Source organism: Zingiber officinale, chromosome 1A (assembly GCF_018446385.1).
Source record: "Zingiber officinale cultivar Zhangliang chromosome 1A, Zo_v1.1, whole genome shotgun sequence".
NCBI lineage: Eukaryota > Viridiplantae > Streptophyta > Magnoliopsida > Zingiberales > Zingiberaceae > Zingiber > Zingiber officinale.
This window is the reverse complement of record NC_055987.1, coordinates 21262967-21285331: the sequence shown is the minus strand read 5'-3', so window position 1 is coordinate 21285331 and position 22365 is coordinate 21262967. Positions and strand designations below refer to the sequence as shown.

The following is a 22365-nucleotide window of genomic DNA, read 5'->3' as shown; positions in this document are numbered from 1 at the left end:
AATTTCTATAAGACAGTAAAGAGGGTAAAGAATCTGTACCTTTCAATCCCACCACACTTTTACTAAAAAACTAGAAGCAATATGACTGAAGCAACAAGAGCTCCATCTGTTCAAATGATTACTTGAGATCAGGAACTAAATACCTGGACAAGTTGCATCGATCTGTTTGCCTAAAAAGCATCCTTACTGTTGCTTCAAATGTATTGACAAGTAGATTTTTTTTTATAGCTCACATGCAAGGTCACTTTTGCAACTTCCAAGTGACATTGTAAAACAATTAAGCTTCCAAATTAGCAAGTAGAACATTGAGGAAGAGACTTGGACATAACAATAAAGTTCAATCATTGTTTTGAGATATGTGAATTCAAGTAAAACTGTGAATGGACAGTTAAAACAAGAAGATGATTGTGAAGGACGTTTAGCAAACATAATTATAAAGACACTTAAAAAAAATAGAATAAAAAATTCAAACAGGAGATCTATTTGCATTGCCCATTTGGCCTAATTAGATGAAAGAATTGGATGAAACAAAATTAAAAAAAAAAAGAATTTGATGAAAGTAAATTCCTTTCTTCTCTTCATGTCAAATAGAGAAACTGACGAATTCATCATTTTGATTTTCTTTTTTATCTATCTTATTTCCAATGAAGTAAACACGCATAATCAAGTTAAGCAGATGGAGACATGCAAACTAATTCATTCATTCTTAGCCAAGATTTTGCACTAGTACATGCATGATATGTCACTGATTCCATAACTGAAAAATCTCAAGAAATAGACATAATATTAACATTTTGCACGAACGGAGCGATGTCTAAGAAAAACGCTAATTAGGTTAGGCATGTAGAAACTTATCGACAACCAAAGTTAGATGAAAATCCAATAATGGACAAGAAGGCATGAGATAAAAACCTCTTATTCGGGAGGGGAGGGCGATCCCTCCAGCAGCCCGACCTTCCTCTTGGAGAAGGTCACCTACCTATTGATCTTGTTCTCTATTCTCCTCACCTCAACCCTCCCCCGCCCCATCCTCAACCTTTAGCAATCAGACGATTAAGAAGAATGAAAAGAGGAAACGAGAGGTTTTGAAGATGACCGTGTACCCAGCGAGCGAAGAGGCCGAGAAGGAGAAAATGAAGCATGGAGAGCCCTTTATGCCTGTAATTTTAGGGTTTTAGCAGGCAGACATACTTCGTTATTCTCGTACTGCACTCGATCTCTCTGCTTCAGAAGAAGGAGACCCTTTACACAAGATCAGAGATCTCGGTGTTGTTCTCTCTTCCTTCGGATTCCCTCACGTTGCCGACCAACCGTGCCATGGTGGTCGTGGGCGTCCTCTCGCTGTTCGGATCTCGTCGACCCCTACCTTAGCCGGGAAGAGCGAAGAGAGGAAGGAGGAGGAGGAAGAGAGGATCGGACGAGGAGGCAGAATGGAACGATTTATGCTGTGATTTTGCTTAGGACCGAAGCAGGTGGTTTTGATCCTAATCGAGAGAGGAAGGAGCGTCGATCCAGGAAGGGGAAGAGATCCAAGAAGGGGAAGAGGGAGATGAGGTTGAGAGAGATGGTCGAGGTTTAGGTTTAGGTTTAGGCTGAGAGAAGGGGCGCGATATTGGTTTAGGTTTGGAGGGAACTTTGTGAAGTGTTGTAAATTTTGGCTGGTGGAAATATTAAATTATTTTTTTTTGGTTCATTAACACCGGATTTTAAAAACCGCTGTTAAAATCGGTGTCTATTAACAAAAAAAACCGATGTCTATGAGCGAAAATCTGCGCTCATAGACATCGGTTTTTGGAAAAATCGGTGTAAAATACTCAAAGACATCGGTTTTTACTTAAAACTGTTGTTGTTCCACCGATGTCTATGAGGGTTTTTCTTGTAGTGACCACACACCATGTTATCTACAATATAAATTAATTGAACAACTACACTTAGCATATAAATGTAGATATTTTTGACCAATGTGATTCTTTATTTCAAAATAAATGTTTACAAAAGCTAAGCTTTAGTATAAACTCTAACAATCTCCCACTTATACTAAAAGACTAAGCTGTCATATCTGTTGTCATACATCTGATTCTCATCCTCTCCACATGCCGATCAAAAGATTTTGCCGGAAGGACCTTAGTGAAAGGATCTGCCAGGTTATCTTCTGATGCAATCTTGGCGACAACAACTTCTCCTCGCTTGACGATGTCTCGTATCAGGTGGTACTTGCGCTCTATATGTTTACTCACCTTATGGGCTCATGGTTCCTTTGAGTTTACAACTGCACCGCTATTATCACAATAAATTGTGATGATTTTGAGCAAACCAGGAATCACATCTAAGTCCATTAGGAAGTTCCTAAGCCATATAGCTTCTTTGGCTGCCTCAGAGGCTGCCACATACTCAGCTTCCATGGTTGAGTCTAAAACATATTTCTGCTTAACACTCCTCCATACAATGGCTCCATCTCCTAAAGTAAACACATAGCCTAATGTAGACTTACTATTGTCCCTATCTGATTGGAAGTCTGAATCTGTGTAACCCACAGGGAGCATATCATCTGCTTGGTAAACTAGCATATAATCTCTAGTCCTTCTTAGGTACTTCAATATATGCTTTACAGCAGTCCAATATCCTTGTCCAGGGTTACTTTGATATCTACTAACCATGCCCACGGCAAAACAGATATCCGGTCTCGTGCACAGCATTGCATACATTAGGCTTCCCACAGCTGAAGCATAAGGAAGTGCCTTCATGTTCTCTATCTCTTTTGATGTCTTTGGTGGCATCTCTTTAGATAAAGCTACTCCATGTCTAAAAGGTAAGAAACCTTTCTTGAAGTTTTGCATGCTAAAACGGGCAAGGATTATATCTATATATGAAGCTTGAGATAGGCACAACATCATTTTCTTGCGATCCCTTATGACTTTGATCCCAAGAATGTATGCACATTCTCCTAAGCCCTTCATATCATATTGTTTGGACAACCATACCCTTATGTTCGATAGCACTTTGACATTGTTGCCAATTAACAAAATGTCATCTACATATAATACAAGAAATACCACCACATTTTCGTTACACTTCTTGTATACACAAGACTCATCCGGACACTGAATAAATCCATATGACTGGATTACTTTATTAAACTGGATGTTCCAAGATCTTGAAGCTTGCTTCAGTCCATAAATAGATCGATTGAGTTTGCAGACTAGATGTTCTTTGCCTTTTTCAACGAATCGCTCAGGTTGCTTCATATGGATGTTTTCTTCAAGACTTCCGTTAAGGAAAGCTGTCTTGACATCCATTTGCCAAACCTCATAATCCATATGAGCGGCAATAGATAAGAGTATCCGGATAAACTTAAGCATAACTACTGGTGAAAAGGTCTCCTCATAATCGATTCTCTCTTTCTGAGTATACCCTTTCGCAACAAGCCTTGCTTTGAAGGTTTCTACCTTCCCGTCTGTCCCTCTTTTCCTTTTGTAGATCCACTTGCATCCAACGGCTTTTACACCATTTGGTGGTTCTACAAGCTCCTAGACCTTATTAGAATACATATATTCAATTTTAGAATTCATCGCTCTTTGCCAAGATGCCGCATCTTTATCTTGGAGTGCTTCGTCATATGTCCGGGGATCAGGTTCATGTTTACCCGGGATCAAGTCCGAAGACTCTCCCAAAAATATGAATCTCTCAGGTTGCCTCACAACCCTCCCACTATGACGAGGCACTGTTTGCGGTTGTGTATCATTTGTGACATGTGTTGCAGTTTCTTGTGATACTTCATCTTGTACTATTGGTACTAAAGTAGACGTGTCCTCTCTAATTTCTTCTAGAACAATCTTACTTCTGGGCTTGTGGTCCATTATATAGTCTTCTTCTAAAAACTGGGCATTGGTACTAACAATGACCTTCTGGTCTTTAGGACTATAAAATAAACCACCTTTCGTTCCTCTAGGATAACCCACAAACACACGAACTTCTGTAGGAGATTCCAACTTATCAGCATCTGCTTTCAACACATGTGTTGGACTACCCCAAATCCGAATATGTCTCAGACTGGGCTTTCTCCCATTCCACAATTTTGTGGGAGTAGAGGGTATTGATTTAGAAGGTACCAAGTCAGAATGTGCGCTGCCGTTTCCAGAGCGTATCCCTAAAACGAATTTGGTAATTCTGATTAACTCATCATCGATCTAACCATCTCCATAAGAGTCATATTCCTTCGTTCTGCCACATCATTCTGTTGGGGTGTACCAGGTGCGGATAGTTGGGATTGAATCTCGGCCTCTGATAAGTTATTCCTAAACTCTCCTAAGAGGTATTCGCCACCACGATCAGACCATAGTGTCTTGATACTTTTACCATGACGTTTCTCCACATCAGCCTTGTACTCTTTGAACTTATCAAAGTACTCAGACTTACGGTGCATTAAGTAAATGTATCTGTATCTCGAATAATCGTCTATAAAAGAGATAAAGTATTCGAAGCCACCTCTTGCCTGGATAGACATAGGACCACACAAATCAGAATGAACCAATTCTAACACATCTTTGACTCTATACCCCTTGGCCTTAAAAGGTCTCTTGGTCATTTTACCTTCCAAGCAAGATTCACAGGTTGGAAATGTTGGTGCAGTGAGCACCAGATGATCGAACCTGAGTTTTGATTATGGCAAAGGGCTCAAAGTTAAGTGGTGGTGTTATCTAACAAAGTTCATGGAGCTTGCAGGAAAGTCCTAAGTGTTACTTAGGCAAAAGTCCTAGCTGTGGTTAGGCAGGTGAAAACCCTAGGGGGTGGTAACCCTAGGTCATAGGGGGTGGTAACCCTATGTGGAAAAGTCTTGGCAGGTCGATGGCTTCAGGCAAAAGTCCTAGGGGGTGGTAACCCTAGGTGGAAAGTCCTGGTGTCGCGAACCAGGTGAAAGTCTGAACTGGCCGGTGACGCGGATGTTCAGCAAGTCCAGTCGATCCGGAGGATCGTCTGGCAACAGAATCTCCCGAGTGGAGTAGGTGAGGACGTCTTCCCCGGCGTGGGGTCGACCTAGGGTTTCCGGTCGACCTAGGGATTTGGAGACCGTCTATACTTTATTTTATGTGTACTATGCTAACTTTGTTTTGCGGGTATGTGTTTTGGGACTAACACATTTTGCGAACAAAGGAGCAAGTTACAACTCCGGATGAAGGCGCCCCATGGAGCTTGGGCGCCCTGACGCCTGAGAAAAGGCAGTAGGAGGCGCCTGGATGGAGTTCAAGGCGCCTTGACCGAGGTTGGAGGCGCCTTGGATAGGATGAAGGCGCCTTGAACTAGATAAGGCAGTGCTGATCCACGCGGGTGACTCGGCTCGTTCAAGGCGCCTTGATGAACAGTGTAAGGCGCCTTGAACCCTCTTTATAAGAGGTCTCGACCAGCAGCTCTGTACAACAATTCACAAGCTTCCATTCTGCTGTGGTCTGCTCTAGTGCTGCTTCCGAAGTGCTGTTGCAATATTCCGACGACCCGGAGCTCAGATTTCCTTTCTACTACTGTTGTCGGTATAATTTTAATTATAGTTACATTTTGTAATTCATCTGTAATATCCATACGAAATTATAGTTGTTGCCCACGGAAAGCGATCAAGGATCGCGGGCCTTCGAGTAGGAGTCGACCTAGGCTCCGAACGAAGTAAACGACCGTGTTCTTGTGTTTATCTCTTTTATTCCGCTGCTTTAATTACTCTACGAACGTGTTACGATTCTGATAATCGAACGATTTAGCCGCGAGCGCTATTCACCCCCCCCCCCCTCTAGCGCGATCTCGATCCAACAGGAAAGTTTTCCACCACTAATGAACCCAAGAGTCCATTAGCTATAAGCCTTTGAATCCTACTTAAATTAATATGACCAAGCCTTAGATGTCAAAGATATGTTTGGTTCATTTCCGAAGGTTCCTTTCTCTTATTAGAATTAGAAGATGTGTTATTAATTTTCATTTGTTGTTTTATGGGAGAAATTGGATTTAAAGTATAAAAATTATCAACCAATGCACCAGAACAGATAATAACTCTATTTCTCTTTATAACCACATTGTTATTAAAAGAAACAGAATATTCATCCAAATACAGTTTAAAAACTGAAATTAAATTCTTTCTGAAATTGGGTACATAAAGACAATTTCTTAAAACCAAACTTCTATTCCTATCAAAAGATAAATAGACGTCTCCCACTGCAACAGCCGCCACCTTAGTAGCATTGCCCATGTAGACGGTTATCTCTCCTTCACATAGTCGATGGGTTTCCTGGAACCCCTGCAAAGAGTTGCAGACATGATCAGTGGCTCCTGTATCTACACACCATGTGCTGGTAGATAACACCGCTAAACATGTTTCAACTACTAGAGAATGAGATATACCTCTATTGTTCTCTTTCCTTCGAGGACAGTCTATCTTCCAATGTCCTGACTGCTTGCAAATGAAGCACTTGCCCTTCGGCTTCTTCATTCCAGCTTTTGGTCCTGTACCTAGATGTTTATTCACCTTCTTTGCTGAGACAGCCTGTTTCTTCTTCTTCTTGCCTTTCGACTTAGAAGTAGAAACATTTTCAGCAAACTGAATCTGAGAACTGTGACGAAATATACTTTCTTCTGCCTGTAGTTCTATCAAAAGTTCTGCCAACGTATACTCCCTTTTGTTCATGTTATAGTTCAGGCGGAACTACTTAAAACTTCTGGGTAGCGTTTGGAGAATAATATCGACCTGGGTTTCCCTATCGATTTCACCTCCAAGGATCTTTATTTCGTTCAGATAAGTCATTATCTTGAGGATATGATCCCTTACGGGTGTCCCCTCTGACATGGTGGCTGTCATTAACTTTCTCATTGCCTCTTGCCTAGCAGCCCGACTCTGGTGTCCGAAGAGTTCTTTGAGATTGTTCTTCATGTCATAAGCAGTTGATAAATCCTGATGCTGATGTTGCAGCACATTAGACATTGAAGCTAAAATGTAACACTGCGCCATCTCATCTGCCTTTACCCATTTCTTATGAGCCTCAATCTCCTCTTGACTAGAATCACTATTAGGCACATTAGGATAGACCTCTAACAGTACAAACTTATAGCATTCAGCAGTTAGGACAATGTCCAGATTCCTTTTCTAATCTATGTAATTAGGACCAGTAAGTTTGTTCTCTTTCAGTATAATGGTCAGTGGGTTGAAAGACATCCTAAGAATCACAAAACAAACTTTGGTCAAGACTCTAAATTTAAAATAATATTGATTCCTCAAACAATACTATTTAAAGTTACCAACACCTCAAAACACCGTGAATTTTGTATGCCACGATAGTGTGGACGTATACAAAATCAATGATTTGTAAGAGGAGGTTTTACCCATTAATTTTATTCTTGTCAACCTAACTTTATGACAAATAAAATTAATAGTTGGTTTTTCCTTCGGTCGCACAAATAATAGCAGTGACTCCAATGGGGAGGATACTATTAATTATGCCTAAATGTATACCATTACTTGATACTTAGTCCATTAAATAAGATTGTGCCCCTTCCGATGGGGTAGATCACACGCTTCTAATTAATTTCCTATAATCATCCAAATGGAAGTTTGATCTAGTGATCCACAAACAAACTCATCCAATATAGAGGAAGACACTCAGAGCCAACGCGCAAGTTTGTTTGCATCACTTACAAACCAGTAATGGAGACCGTAGAATTTATTTAAATTCCCTCTCCCACTTGGTTATTTAAGGTGAGGAATTTTAACCTAGCAAGCACACATCACAAACACCACAGTAAATAAAAGCAATAAATATGAAAATTAATTTTTCAACTATTATGTCCTTTTCCATCACTGTCTTTCGCGTGCTGCCAACCCTAGGGTTCATGTCGTCGAGTCCATCGAGCTTCCTTTTCCGCTGCGCCTCTGGTCCTCCAATAGCACCACGCCTTGCAAGGATACGATCCGCGACATAAAAAAATAAAATTTTACATATATCGATCTTATATTCCACAAGGGAATGTACATCAAGTCTAGATCGAATATAAATGTAAAATCCTAGGGCTAATACAACTCCTGCTGTATTAGTTAAATACAATCATGCACACACAATAAAATGTTCTTGACATATCCAAGGGTCCAATCACACACAATAACCATAAGTCATAATAGTTGGAGCCTGCAACCACAGAGTTAGCATATCCTACTATTATCCTGCCTAAATTATGTATGACATGTCCATAATTAAATTGAAAACCAAACACACAGAGGTAAACCCTAGCTCTGATACCAATTGTTGGTTAGTCCTAGGAAGATCGTACCGATTTCACTGTACAAAAATTTTGTACAAGTGTCGAACATTTCCTAACAACCTATTGTGTTCTTTAGAAATTAAATTCGTAATCGCAAATGGAACTTAACATTATTGATTCTAAATTTAACTTATCTGTTCTTAGTGGTTTAGACTAGGATCGTAAACGATATTTAACATTATAGATCCAAATCCACCTAGGTTACAAATTTAATTAAATATTTATTTCGTAAATTGGCTCCCAGGTCAAACATGGCGAGGCACTTGGCCTTCTTGGGTATGGGAACATCCACCACTGCCTCGACAAAGCCTCTAACGAAATTCAATATTTAATTTCCTGATATAACCTTAGGTTTAACCAAAAAGAACAATCGAATTACAAGATCGATAAATAAAACAAAAGAAACACAACTTCGAATTACAAATCCGAAAATCTAGAATCTCTAGCCTCTTGTGTTTGGAATTCATACAAAAAAAAACTAGTATGATGTAGAAAATAATTACTAGTTATACCTTTCTTTGTAAGCAATTATCTCTTGATCTTCTACCGTATTCCTCTTCTTATCTCGGACGTTGTGTGGGCAACGATCTACCGAGATGAGAACCACCAACACCTTCCTTCTTGCAAGATTCGGCCACCAACCTTCAAGCTCCAAGGGATGCAAGAGCAAAACCTCCTTTCTCTCCTTCTTATTCTAGCTAGAACCGGCCACCAAGGACTCCTCTAGTGTTGATGCTGCCGGCCACCAAGGAGGAAGAGAAAAGGAGAAGAGCAAGGAACTAGGGCAGGCCACCACCAAGGAAGAGAGGAGAGGAAAATAGAATAGAGTTATCTAAGGTGAGGCACCTCTACCCCCTCTTTTATATTCCTTGGTCTTGACAAATAAGGAAATTTAATCATAATTAAAATTCCCTTATTCTCCTAGCCATTGGTTAATAAGGAAAATTTAATTAAACTTTCCTTTTAACCCTCATCATGGCCAGCCACATCACAAGCTCCAAATAAGGCAAGTTTTAAACACAAAATTAAAACTTCCTTATTTGTTTCCAAAAATTTTAAAATAAAAATTTCTCTATTAATTTTTCCCTTCATGGTTGGTTATAAAAGAAAATCTTATAAATTAAAATCTCTCTATTAAAACATGTGGATGATTTCCCAAAAGGAATGTTTTCTCTAAAATTAAAATTTTCCTTTCAATCTACAAATAAGGAAAGATATTAAATCTTTTCTTAATCTTTTATAGAAACTTATAAAAGGAAATATTTAATTTTAAAACTCTCTTTTTAAATCATGAACATAGTTACAAAAAAGAAAAGTTTTATCAAAAATTAAAATCTTCCTTTTAACTACAAATAAGGAAAGATATCAAATCTTTCACTTAATCTTTTGTAGAAAGCTATAAAAGGAAAGATTTAAATTTTAAACTCTCTCTTTTAAAACCATGATATCCACATAAGAAAAGATTTTAAAATAAAATCTTTTTAATTTTATTAGGGTCGGCCACAACAAGCTTGGGCTCCAAGCTATGGCAAGCTTGCTTGGCCGGCCAGCTAAGGGCGGGTAGGAAGTGGGTATGCGGTGGGTATAATTTTCTATATACAAGAGGTTATGATAGGGATCGAGAGGAGGAATTGGTTTTGGTCTCCCGATGAAATTAAGCTTCCCGTGTTTGCCCTGAACACCCAACTTAATTTCATCAATAATAATTCATACCACTAAAGAATTATTATTGAACTACCGTACCAATCCCAAATTATATTTTGGGCTCCTTCTTATTATGAGTGTGTTAGTCTCCCTATGTTTAAGATATCACTACAAGAAAATGTTCATTCAACAACACTCAAACGACAACGGTTTTATGTTAAACTGTTGTCTTTTTACCTTTTAACAACGGTTTTAATAAAAACTGTTGTCTTTTAGTAGTTTTTTTTCTTACGACAATGGTTTTTAAAAACCGTTGTCTATTTATGCTTTTTTGGGTCTACGACAACGATTTTTAAATGCTATGACAACAGTTTTTAAAAATTGTTGTCTATTAAGTGTTGTTGAATACCCTTATTTTTTTTCCTTCGCCGTTTTTTCCCTTCGTCATTTTTTACCGCCGCGTTTTTTCTTTCCCTCTCCTCGAAATTTTTTGCCGCCGCATTCCCCCCTTTACCTTCTCGATCCCTAAGCATTTTCGTCCAACCTATGATCTCTTCACCTACTTCATGTTTTTTTTCCTCCTTCCTCTCCAAGCCCTAAACCTGTTGCCCCTTCTCCTTTCCTCTCCAAGCCCTAAACACATTGCCCTTCACGACTCGTAGCAAACCAGTCGCGGGGAGGGAGAGAGATGGGCAACATGATCCAGAGAGGACGATGATGAAAAATCCCCAACTGGAGGGGCTTTAACTATCCTCCTTGGCTAGCTTCAAATCCATGGAGAACGATGATGGAGTTTCTTTGGAAAGAGGCGAAAGAAGTCCTCTGCTGGATAAGGTGGCTCTCAGATCTCCTTTCCTACCGCTTTTTTCATTGTCATTTTGTATAATACTAATTGCTACAATATGATGGCCATGCCCTACTGACGGCCGAGCGACTGCCACCCAGCTTGGCCCGCAGCTTGCCGCCCTACTAATTTGTTACTGTTCGAACCAATCTTTGTCTAGGTTAATGGCTGTTGCAAGAGGGCATGATCCATGAGCGGCAAAAGGAAACGCGACGGCGTCGGAGGTCGTGACGGAGTGGATATGGAGGCGATAGTGTGGTAAACCCCAGCCAATCCTCCCAAAGCCAGTGATTATATCTTCCGTAGAGGTAAATCTGAAACGTTTCTGCATTCCTCGCCCTATTTTCATCTGCTTTCCTTACGCTTCAACATGCCTGATTGATGGGGAGCTTTGACACAGGGAAGCGATACGTGAGGCCCTACTACTTTAAGTTCATCTCCCACGTAAACAAAATAGACCTGTATCCTTTTCTTCGCACGATTCTTTCATTTTGATGCTTCACGTAAGTTTGAGCTAACGCTTGAGTCAATATAGGTTAAGAACAGGTGGGCCGGCAAGACTATTATGTATTTCACAAAAAAATGTTTTTTTTTTGTCTTCTTGTTCTTATACATGCGGTGGCTTTTTGATGATGACAAGCAGAATGAGTTTCCTTCTCTTTTTTGACTATTAGTTAGGGTTCGTGACTAAATTTTATGAAGCCCTATCAGTGTTGTTGATGAGGAAGCGTTTGTTCTTCTATTGCTATAAATTATGATTTTTCATGGTGAGGTGTGAACCTTGCTTACTTTGGATAGGTAAATGCTGTGAAGTGTGGAAGGATCCAAGTGGAGGATAAGGGTCAACACGTTATATATTGTGCAGTCGTCTCAAAAGATTAGCCACTTTCTTCACAGGTATGCTTGTTTGGTATTGTTCTGGTTGCATTATGCTCTTTCTTTGAAAAGAGGAAGATTTTGTTACTTCTTTGTACTGTCTGTTTTCTTCATTTATATTGATCTAGAGCTAAGCTGACATCTACTTTGTCAGAATCATAACTTGCGCGTTCTTGCTGACAACTCTTACTCCCCCCCAAGCATTTTAAGCGGGAGGGCAAAGAGACAGGTCGTTGCTTTTCGGAACAGTGCCACTCTCACCTCTGTAGTGTATTTTGTAGTATCTTGGGTTTTTTAGGATCGTTTCATTATGCTTCTATAATTTATAAATATGCTATAGCGAGTTGTGAATTTTATAGAACCTCGAAGGCTACGGTAAAAATCGTGCCCCCTCCTCCTGCTATTGGTTGCTGCATCAATAGGAAGCTATGGATTCAGTGAGGGTGCAATCAACCTGAAGCAGCGTCCTGTGTTGGTTGCTGCATCAATAGGAAGCTATGGAGCATATCTAGCAGATGGTTCTGAGTACAGGTGCATCTTGTTAATGCTGCTCGGGACTACAGTATGATATGGAGGTCTTCATTAGATGATCATGTGATTGTTCTGTTTGTAGTGGAAACTATGGCCAAGAAATTACTGTGGAAATCGTCAAAGATTTTCACAGGAGAAGGCTTGAGGTTCTTTCTGAAGCTGGAGCTGATATAATTGCTTTTGAAACAATTCCAAATAAACTTGAAGCTCAAGTATCTTTTGATGTATTTGTAGAGCTAAGCAATGGTTCCTGCTCTTCCTTCGTTGCACATTTAGGTACTTGGGGTACTCAATACCAAAGAGTAAAATGGCACAAATAGTTGAGGCTTTGGATAAGATTTAGCTAAAACAGAAATTCAGAACAGAGTTTGTTACAAGAATCTACTGCAAATATTAAGAAGCTTGATTTTAGTGGAACCCTAGACTTGAGATTCTTATTTTGCTCAAGATGTTCCTTTTAGTGGATCCTAATTATGACTTCTTTTACAGGCATATGTTGAACTTCTTTTGGAGTGTGACACAAAAATTCTGTTAGGACCAAAAGTAGCTAGAGGGGGGGTGAATAGCTCGTCGCGTTCTCTCGGACTTACACAATAGTCTAACACTAGGGATAACCTCATCAAAAATCATAATTTATAGCAATAGAAGAACAATGACTTGGTCACATTTTCTGTTATCCTTGGTCACAAAAATGTATCCAAAATTCTGTTATCCTTGGTCACATTTTCTAGGTCAACTCTAGGGATAACCTCCCTTGTGACCTTGTTTGTGACTTTCTTAGACTTCTTAGAAGTCTTAGTCACATTTATTGCAAAAATACTCTTAGGGATGACTTCCCTAGTATTTTTGGCTTGACCACTAGACCTAGGGTTTGTTCCATAACTATATGGAACTCTATGGTAAGAGGGCACATCCTTCTTAGCCTTTGGTTTGTATCCCAAACCTCTATGGCCATTGGATGGCTTTTGTACCCCTAAACCTAGGTTATGCTCATTTTGCCCTAATAGGATATTTTCCATCCTTTTTAGGGTCTTTTCAATTTTATCAAGTCTTGACCTCAAGACTTGATTTTCCATCACTAAGTCCTTAGTTTTTGGTTTTCCATTAAGTTCATGAGCATTTTTGTTTCTAGGCTTGTATCTTACATCCTTAGAGTTATCGCCTAGGTTTTACCTACACTCCTAGCCTTAGGATAGTAGTTTGGCATGTAGGGCCACATGCTTTTCCTTAAAGCCCTCATGCTTCCTATTCTTATGGTAAATCGATTAAAATGATAAAATTTGACCTAGCATGCTTTTTACCATTTTGCAAGGGAATAGGCTCAATGAAAGTTACCTTCCTTTACCTGGCTCCCCTTGGACTAGTGCCCCCTTGAGCCTCACCTTCTTCCCTTAGGCATTGACTTTGATGCCCTTTAGATTGCAAAAGCACACGATGTGCTCCTTGTCTCTTCCGGATGTCCTTGACTCTGAGCTTCTCCTCTCCTTGCTTTTTTGGCCCTTCTTCTTGGCAATTTAGGGCATTTGCTCTTGTAGTGCCCACTTTCCCTACACTCAAAACATATTATATGTTTTATTTTAATTGAAACATTTATACCTTCTTGTATAGGATGGCACTTGCTCTCCATTTGATATTTCTTGAATTTCGGAGGTGGCACCATCTTCTTCTTCACTTGATGATGTAGAAGCTTCTCCTTCTTCTTGATCCGTCACCAGGATTGCTCCTCAATCCTAGAAGTGGAGGCTTCATCATCTTGAATATGAAACAAGGAGTATGCTCCTCCTTGTTCCCTTCATTGCATTCCCTTGAGGATGAAGCTTGGTTCCTTCTTCTTGAGATCGTATCTCTCAACCTCGGAGTCCTCCTCTTGGTCTTGCTCCAAAGAGTCACCCTCTCTGGATTATCTTGTACAGTGGAGGGATCTCTTCATGAAGCTTAGCCAATTTCCAAAGTTCCTTTGCATCTTCAAATTCTCCAATTTTGCAAAGAATGGTGCTTGGCAATAAATTGACCAAAAGCTTGGTCACATTGTCATTTGCCTCGCACCTTTGGACTTGCTCCGGGCTCCATTTGCTTTTCTTTAGAACTTTGCCCTTTGAATTTCTTGGAGCCTTGAAACCTTCCATTAGAGCAAACCATTGCTCTATCTCCATCATCAAGAAATTTTCAATTCTTGATCTCCAAGAATCGAAGCTTGCCGATGTGTATGGTGGAGCCACCCTTGTGTCAAATCCAAGTCCATCTTGGAATTGCATCTTGAAGTTGAGCTTGATAAAATCTTGAACTTGAAGAATTTGCTCCAACTTCTTCACCCTCTAGCTTTTCTTGTTATGCTTGACCCTTCCGGCGATGATTCCGGTGAAGAGCGGCCTCGCTCTGATACCACTTGTTAGGACCAAAAGTAGCTAGAGGGGGGGGGGGGTGAATAGCTCGTCGTGTTCTCTCGGTGCTCGGCGTTGCTTGGCGTTGCTTGGCGTTGCTTGGCGTTGCTTGGCGTTGCTTGTTTCTTCAAGAATATGCAGCGGAAAATACAGAAACAAATGCAACAACGCTAACACGGTTGGTTTACTTGGTATCCACCTCACAAGAGGTGACTAGTCCAAGGATCCACACCACGCACGCACCCTCCACTATGAAAACACTCCTTTTCGGTAACTACCGAGGGCGGAGAAGCCCTACAAGACTCTCAGTACAAGAAGAAAGGAAAGGGAAACAAAATACAAGCGCAAAGCTTACAATGAGTACAGAAAACCCTAACCCTAGCTTCTCTTCTTGCCTTTGATCCGCCTCTTGACTTGGAAAGCTTCCAAGATCCTTCAAGAACTGGCGACCTGATCTTTGAGAGCGCTGTGGAGGAGTCGAATCTGGAGTGAATCGGTGAAGTTCTTGCGCAGCCATCGAACGCCTGCAGCTATAAACGACGCCAACGGGTCGGATCCCGATCGATTCGAATGTTCCCAATCGATCGGGAGACTTTGGATCGATCCACGGATCGATCAGAGGCCGTACCTGCAGCCGAAGCGCTCGGATCGATCCACGGATCGATCGCGCTTATCGCGCGGACCGAGCGTCCCAATCGATCCACGATCGATTGGGACCTCTCGATCGATCCACGGATCGATCGAACTCTCTTCTTTCGGCTGATCGATCCATCCCGATCGATCCGGTGATCGATCCACTGGATTGATCCATCGATCGATCCAAAGACTTGGTTTTGTCCAAAACCAAGTCCTAAACCTCCCAAACCAACATCCGGTCAACCTTGACTGTTGGTATGTCATGCCTAGCATCTAGTCACTCCCTTGACTGCTAGGACTCCCTTACCAAGGTGTCCGGTCAACCTTTGACCCACTTGGACTTTTCTCTGTGCCAAGTGTCCGGTCAACCCTTTGACCTACTTGGACTTTTCTTTCTGCCAAGTATCCAGCCCATCTCTCCCATCACCTGCTCTACTGCCTCGCTCTCGCCAGTGAGGCTATGCAACGCCAAGGATCCACATCCCTTTAACTGTCCCTTTGTCCGGCCACCATGAACGATCCAGCTAGCCCATGACCATCACCTTCTCTTTATTGCCCTATTCATTGCCTCGACCACTGCCTAAAGCCTCCGCTCGATCGCGTTAGCGCCACTCAGCCGTGACCACCCTCCTCTGCCCTGATTCGACACCACAACAGCCACCACTGAGCCTTCCTCTTTCTGATTCATCACTTCTGTCTCCTCTCACTGTCTTTCCCTAGAGCCCCATCTATGCTCCATCTAGATTCTGAGAGAGGAACGATTATCGGAGACACCATCTCCTCTTCGACTTTCACGAGGAGAGCTCCATTTTCACCATGGCACTATCAGATTTCTTCATCGCGCTTCACTCACTTAATCCTGCCTGGCTTCACTCACCAGGACTTTTCTTCTGCCTGGCTTCACTCACCAGGACTTTCATTTAGCCTAACATCCCAGTTAGGACTTCCCAGTCAAGTATCCAGTCAACCTTGACCTACTTGACTCTTCTTCAATCAATATCTTATTGTCAAACATCTAAACCCAAACCAAGACTCAGCTTGGTTACCCAGGTCAACCTTGACCTGAGGGATATTGCACCAACAAATTCCAGCTTGGTTTTCTTTCACTTCGAAGGATGGGATCAATGTTGTTAGTGGAGATTCTATGGCTGATGTGTTTCTCTGGCTGATTCATGCAACAAAGTCGTTGCTATTGGAATCAACTGCACTGCACCTAGATTCATCCACAATTTAATTCTCTCTATTAAGAAGGTAATACCTATTGTACAGTCATTCTTTTTCTCTTTTTGTTTGGAATGAAGCTTAATGCTCAATTCAGAAGGAATCCATCATTGATACAAAATTTGACAACTTATTGATCTTAGTTAGTATTTCAGTCTTGTGACTTCATATTCTGTATTCCTTGTGACTTCATATTCTTGTGACTTCATATTTTAGTATTTATTTCTTGATTGACCATAAGTTATGATGTAGGTTATTGAGGATATGTCTATACACTTTAAGAGTTAAAAATATCTTTTGGAGTTGTCTTTTGTTTATGGTAAAAGCTTTCACCTGAAATACAATGGTTTCAGAGGTTGCTCATTGGTCGTTCGCTGACATGCATGCCTTCCCCGAGGAGATTTTTCATGAAAAGGAAACATGAGGCGAGAGGAGGAGAAAGCCAACCGAGAAGATTTCAAGATTGAAAGGTATCCTTTATTCGCTTATATTTATGGTTCCGCTTATTTTCATGCTTGTCTACAATCATGCATAATGGTCAAAAAATAGTGGCGAACTTGTGACAGACATGATCCACCACTTAGAATTACATAGTTCTTGTGCACAGGATTGTATAATTTCATTCTGCTCTTTTTAGGTGTCCTCAAGAGTATTGGGAAGAATGCCGACAAGCTAAAAAAATGAAGAGACTTTAACAAATTAAGGAGCACTAGGAGCTGCAATCCCTCCTCTTCACCGACATCTAAGTAGAAAATCTTGTGTTATATTGTTCTACCTTTGTTTTAATAGTGTTATCATTTTGTTGGTTGCTTATGAAATTTTGTTGGTTGCTTATGAAATTTCTTCAGAATGTTATAAATATTATTTTTGAATGTTAGAAAATTGTATATTAAATTTTATTTTAAAATTTAGTATTTTGAATGATTTATAATATTGGAAAATTGTGTATTAAATTTTTTTTATTTTTTTTCTAAAAAAGACAACGGTTTTTCACCGTTGTCGTAGATAGTTTAAAACTGTTGTTGAAGACCCTGTTATTAAAGGTAGACGCTCAAAGATAACGGTGAAAAACTGTTGTCTTTTGCCACCCCTTTTAACAACACGGCCTTTAACAACAGTTCAAAATGGCCTACGACAACGGTGAAAAACCGTTGTTGTTTGACTTTTTTCTTGTAGTGTATCGAATGTCCACTAATTAAATGAGTTACTGACAACTCTCTTTAATTAATATCTTAGTACAAGAGTAGTACCACTCAACCTTATTGTCATGTCGGACTAAGTCCGTCTACAGGGTTTAACATGACAATCCTTATGAGCTCCTCTTGGGGGCATTATCAACCTAGATTATTAGGACACAGTTTCCTTCTATAATCAACAACACACACTATAAGTAATATCATTTCCCAACTTATCGAGCCTTTTGATTTATCAAGCTAAATCTCACCCTTTGATAAGTTAAAGAAATGAATACTAAATATATGTGCTTGTTATTATATTAGGATTAAGAGCACACACTTCCATAATAACTAAGGCCTTGTTCTTTTATTAAGTCAACACAAAAAGTACTTACCTTAAATGGTTCTACTCAATACACTCAGAGTGTACTAGTGTAATTTTATAGTTAAGATAAACTAATACCAAATTACACTGTGACTATTCCAATGGTTTGTTCCTATTCATCTTAGTCGTGAGCTACTGTTTATAATTTATAAAGAACCGATAACATGATCTTCTGTATGTGACATCACACATCATGTTATCTACAATATAAATTAATTGAACAACTACACTTAGCATATAAATATAGACATTTTTGACCAATGTAATTCTTTATTTCAAAATAAATATTTACAAAAGCTAGGTTTTTAGTATACACTCTAACATCTTCATCCCACTGAAACTTAGCTGCTCTTCAGAGTACCTTAAAGAATGGGAGCGCTCGGTCTGCTGATCGGGATATGAACCTAGGCAGTGCAGTTATTCTACCCACTAACTTCTGGGCTTCTTTCAGATTTCGAGGCGTCTGCATGTCTCAGAGCGCTTAAACCTTCTTCAAGTTGGCCTCAATCCCCCGCTCGATAAAGAGGTATCCCAGGAATTTCTTCCCTCAAGCTCCAAACATGCACTTCAATGGATTTAATTTTAGCCCATATTGTCACAGCATGCCACAGGTCTTTTCTATATCAGAAATTAAATTTATTGCCACTGTGGATTTGATGAGGATGTTGTCTACGTAGACTTCCACGTTCCACCCAATTTGCTCCCGAAATATCTTGTTCATCATCCGTTGATAAGTAGCTCCTGTGTTACATAGACCGAACGACATAACTATATAATAGAAAGAACCATCGGCTGTGATGAAGCTAACTTTTTCCTGATCTTCCTGGGCGAGAGGGATTTGTTGGTATCCTTGATAAGCGTCAAGCATGCAGATCCTCTCACAGCCCGAGGTTGAGTCCACCATCTAGTCGATCCTTGGTAGCGGGTAGCGGTCCTTAGGGCTAGCTCAGTTGAGGTCTTGGAAGTCGATGTAGACCCTCCACTTATTGTTATGTTTGGACACCAGGACTACGTTAGAGAGCCAAGACGAAAATTGTACTTCTCTAATGTGTCCTACTTTCAAGAGTTGATCAACTTCAGCTTGGATTATCTTATTTAGTTCGGCCAAGAAGTTCTGTTTCTTCTGCTTGACCGACCGGGAATCAGGCAGGAGGTGTAGCTTATGCTCAGCTACCTTAGGCTTGACTTCCGGTAGCTCCTTGGAGGACTAAGTGATGACATCCTAATTGTGTGTCAGACACTTGACCATATCCGTCTTGATTTTGATCGACAGGTCGCTGGATATGCGGGTGATGCTCTCTGGATGCTCAGGATAGAGCTGGGCCTCCTCCCAAGGGATAGCTTCTTTGGCTATAGGAAGAGGCTTCTCTTGGATGACGTCGATTCCTCCATCCTGGGTTCTTTGAGCCTTGCGGACTTCGACTTTCACCATGTCGATATAACACCTGCGAGAGACCAGTTGCTTGCCTCTGACTTCCCCGACCTGGTCTCCCACATAGAATTTAATCTTCTAATCGAAGGTGGAGACTGCCACTCGGAACTCGTGTAATGCTGGTTTTCCTAGGATGACGTTGTAAGAGGATGGAGAATCCACTACGATGAAAGTGCTCCTCCGCGTCCTCACCAATGGTTCGCTACCCAAAGATATGGCTAGCTTAATTTGACCCATTGGTCTTACCTCATTGTCAGTGAACCTGTACAAGGAAGTGGCTACGGGTTGGAGCTCACTAACGTCAATCTGCATGCCCTCAAATTCATTCTTGAACATCACGTTGACAAAGATTCCGGTGTCAACGAAACCCCTGGCCATGCAACTGTTGACGATGACGGCTTTGATTATGAGGGCATCATCATGAGGGAGCTCCACTCCCTCCAGGTCTTGGGCCTGAAGCTGATGACATACCCTGCAGCTTGTTCCCGGCTGCATCCTACTACATGTATCTCCAAGCGGCACTCATGGGACTTTCGGGCTCTGGTGGAGTCTCCATCAGTGAACCCTCCGAAGATTATCCCGATCTCCCAGATAGCGACATTTCCCATATTCTCTTCCTCTGGGGATTCCATTTGCTCCTTGTCCTGGCCTGGCCGCTGAGTCCCCTGACCTCCGCTCTCAGGCAGGGATTTATTTGATTGCCCTACTGCAGTAGGCTGGTTGGCCAGCAGCTTCTGAAGCTTAGGCACGATCGAACTGAACGCAGTCTCCCGTGGAATGGGTGTGAGACCTATGGTAGGTGCAATAATAGGGCCCTCACTGACCAGGTATGGAGGATTGGATAGATTTGAATCGTTGCGCCTCCCTGGATTCCTGACCGGGTGCATATCCTAGTCGGGCGTCCTTGGAGAGGGGAAAGGGTCGAGCTAGAGGTTGGGGCGATCTTTTATCTGATTTGTTGGTAGGAGTAGGCACCTTGTCTGCTTTCCGCCGAGCTACCTAGGCTTCTTCTACATTGATGTAGATGGTTGCCTTCCCCATCATCTCATCAAAATTATTTACTGGCTCCCGGATGAGTGCTCAGAAGAACTCCCCCTCCACCAGACTGTGGGAGAAGACGCTCATCATGATCTTTGAGGTAGCAGACGGGACGTCCTGAGCTACCTGGTTGAAGCATTTGATAGCTTCTCAAGGGTTCCGTAGACCCTTGCTTGAGGGTGAAGAGACAGTGGTTTGTTTTCTGATACTTCCTGCTACTGGCGAAATGATGCAAGAAAGCGTTCTTGATGTCCTAAAAGTAGGTGATGGATCAATTCGGCAATCCATCGAACCACTTTTATACCGAGCTAGATAGAGTGTCTAAGAACACTTGGCACTTAATGTCGTCGCTATATTGGTGCAGTAACACAGCATTCTAAAATTTTCATAGATGATCCTCTAGGTCCTTGTTGTCATCGTATTCTCCAATAGTTGAGGGCTTGTACCTCTTCGGTAGCTTCACCACCCTAGAGAGAAGGGCACTTGCTCCTTAGGCATCTCCCTCGGCTCCTTCCAGAGGAATATAGTTTTCCCCTTCTTCGGATCTCTGGGCGGGGAACTCTCGGTCGTGGAGGCCTGGTGCTACTCTTTCTTGTTATAATAGTCCGAGCCCTTGTTATAATAGTCCTGGCAAGGCTCTCGATAAAAGGCTTGGGGAAAAGTCTCGGGTTGTTTCCTATTAGACCCCCTGTTGGAAACGTGGGTCTGGTCCTTTGAAACTGCAGGCATCTTATGCGGATGTGAAGCAGTGGTGTGTTTTTTAGAAGTCGCTTGCCTTTTGGCCTCCTTGAACAGTTCGTACTCTCCTGTTATCATGGTGATGTTGATCTTTCCGATATCCTCCATCGTTACGCTCCAGAACAGGTGAAGGAGATTCCTACATATGGCGTCAAATTGATCTTGTCCAGAATCTGAGTCAAATGAAGAATGACTGAGATGGTGCTAGTGTTGATGGAGAGGCGACTTGGGCACACCTAGCGTTCGTGCACCGAGAAGACGAACCCCCACGTGGAGCTCAAGGACGGCAATGACAAAACTGGTGGTACTTAGGCTCTGCGCATACTCAGACAAGCACACGGAACGTTAGAGACCAGAAACCAGGGGAAAAGTCCCCGGCGCAGGCCCTTCGATGCTCAAGTCAGGTATTTTTTTCCCAAGAAGAATAGTGTACGAAGGAAAAAGAATTGTAGAAGACGAGTGTGTATATGTGCATACCTACTCAAGGGAGAGGACCACTCTTTTTATATAGCAATGCATACCTCTAGAGCCTGATTGATGTCAGAGAATGTCGGGTGTCAGGGCATGTCGGGTGATGGAGGGCAAGTGGTGCCCTCTTGTTGGTTGAAAGAATGTTCCATCCTCAAGGAATGACTGACCACTGGAATATTCCTTAGCTGATGATAGTTATTCTTTGATAGGCGGTTACGATTCCCTGACATTGTTTATCACTTAGCGCTTTCTGTCCTACCTGTGTTTAGCTACAGATAGCTCAGGATGACCGTTCGGGTATGCCAACTGACTCGGGTCTTGATAAGGGAGACGAGCTGTGGCGAGAGTCCCATCTTCCATGCTTGGATCACTAAAGGGCCGATCAGGAGTTGTCTTATTGAAAGTACCAGGCCTGGCTATACGACCCAAGCTGAGGAAACCCGACCAGTCGGGGCAGGTCAGACATTACTCCAGGATACTTCTTATGTCTCAGATTTGGAACCCTGATCTATTTGTACCTAACCGGGAATTATACGGCTGATGACGTTAGGCGGTCTAACTCCTTCCTTCCCCTCCTAACTGCTGACTGTCACATCCCTTTGGCTTCTGCCCTTTGACTTCCGACCGCCACATCCCCTTGACTTTGGACTATCCTTAACTGCCACGTCCCCTTGACTTCTGATTGCCATGTCTCCTTGACTTTT

General features: G+C 41.6%; 1 protein-coding gene across 1 annotated transcript; it reads left to right on the top strand.

Moving 5' to 3' along the window:
- The first annotated feature begins 10967 nt into the window (after nucleotides 1-10967).
- Nucleotides 10968-16559, top strand: LOC121996823 (homocysteine S-methyltransferase 2-like). The gene is made up of 6 exons (XM_042550948.1): nucleotides 10968-11035; nucleotides 12092-12184; nucleotides 12267-12396; nucleotides 15513-15535; nucleotides 16353-16452; nucleotides 16503-16559. Exons 1-6 carry the CDS (start codon nucleotides 10968-10970, stop codon nucleotides 16557-16559), a joined length of 471 nt encoding a protein of 156 aa, XP_042406882.1.
- The last annotated feature ends 5806 nt before the right edge of the window (nucleotides 16560-22365 follow it).

Excerpts from the sequence above, each read along its gene's own strand:
- LOC121996823 (XM_042550948.1), top strand. The coding sequence starts at position 10,968 with ATGAGCGGCAAAAGGAAACGCGACGGCGTCGGAGGTCGTGACGGAGTG. Across the intron at positions 11,036-12,091 it reads GATATGGAGGCGATAGTGTG|TGAGGGTGCAATCAACCTGA; the intron begins GTAAACCCCAGC and ends CTATGGATTCAG. Across the intron at positions 15,536-16,352 it reads TCCGGTCAACCTTTGACCCA|ATGTGTTTCTCTGGCTGATT; the intron begins CTTGGACTTTTC and ends ATTCTATGGCTG.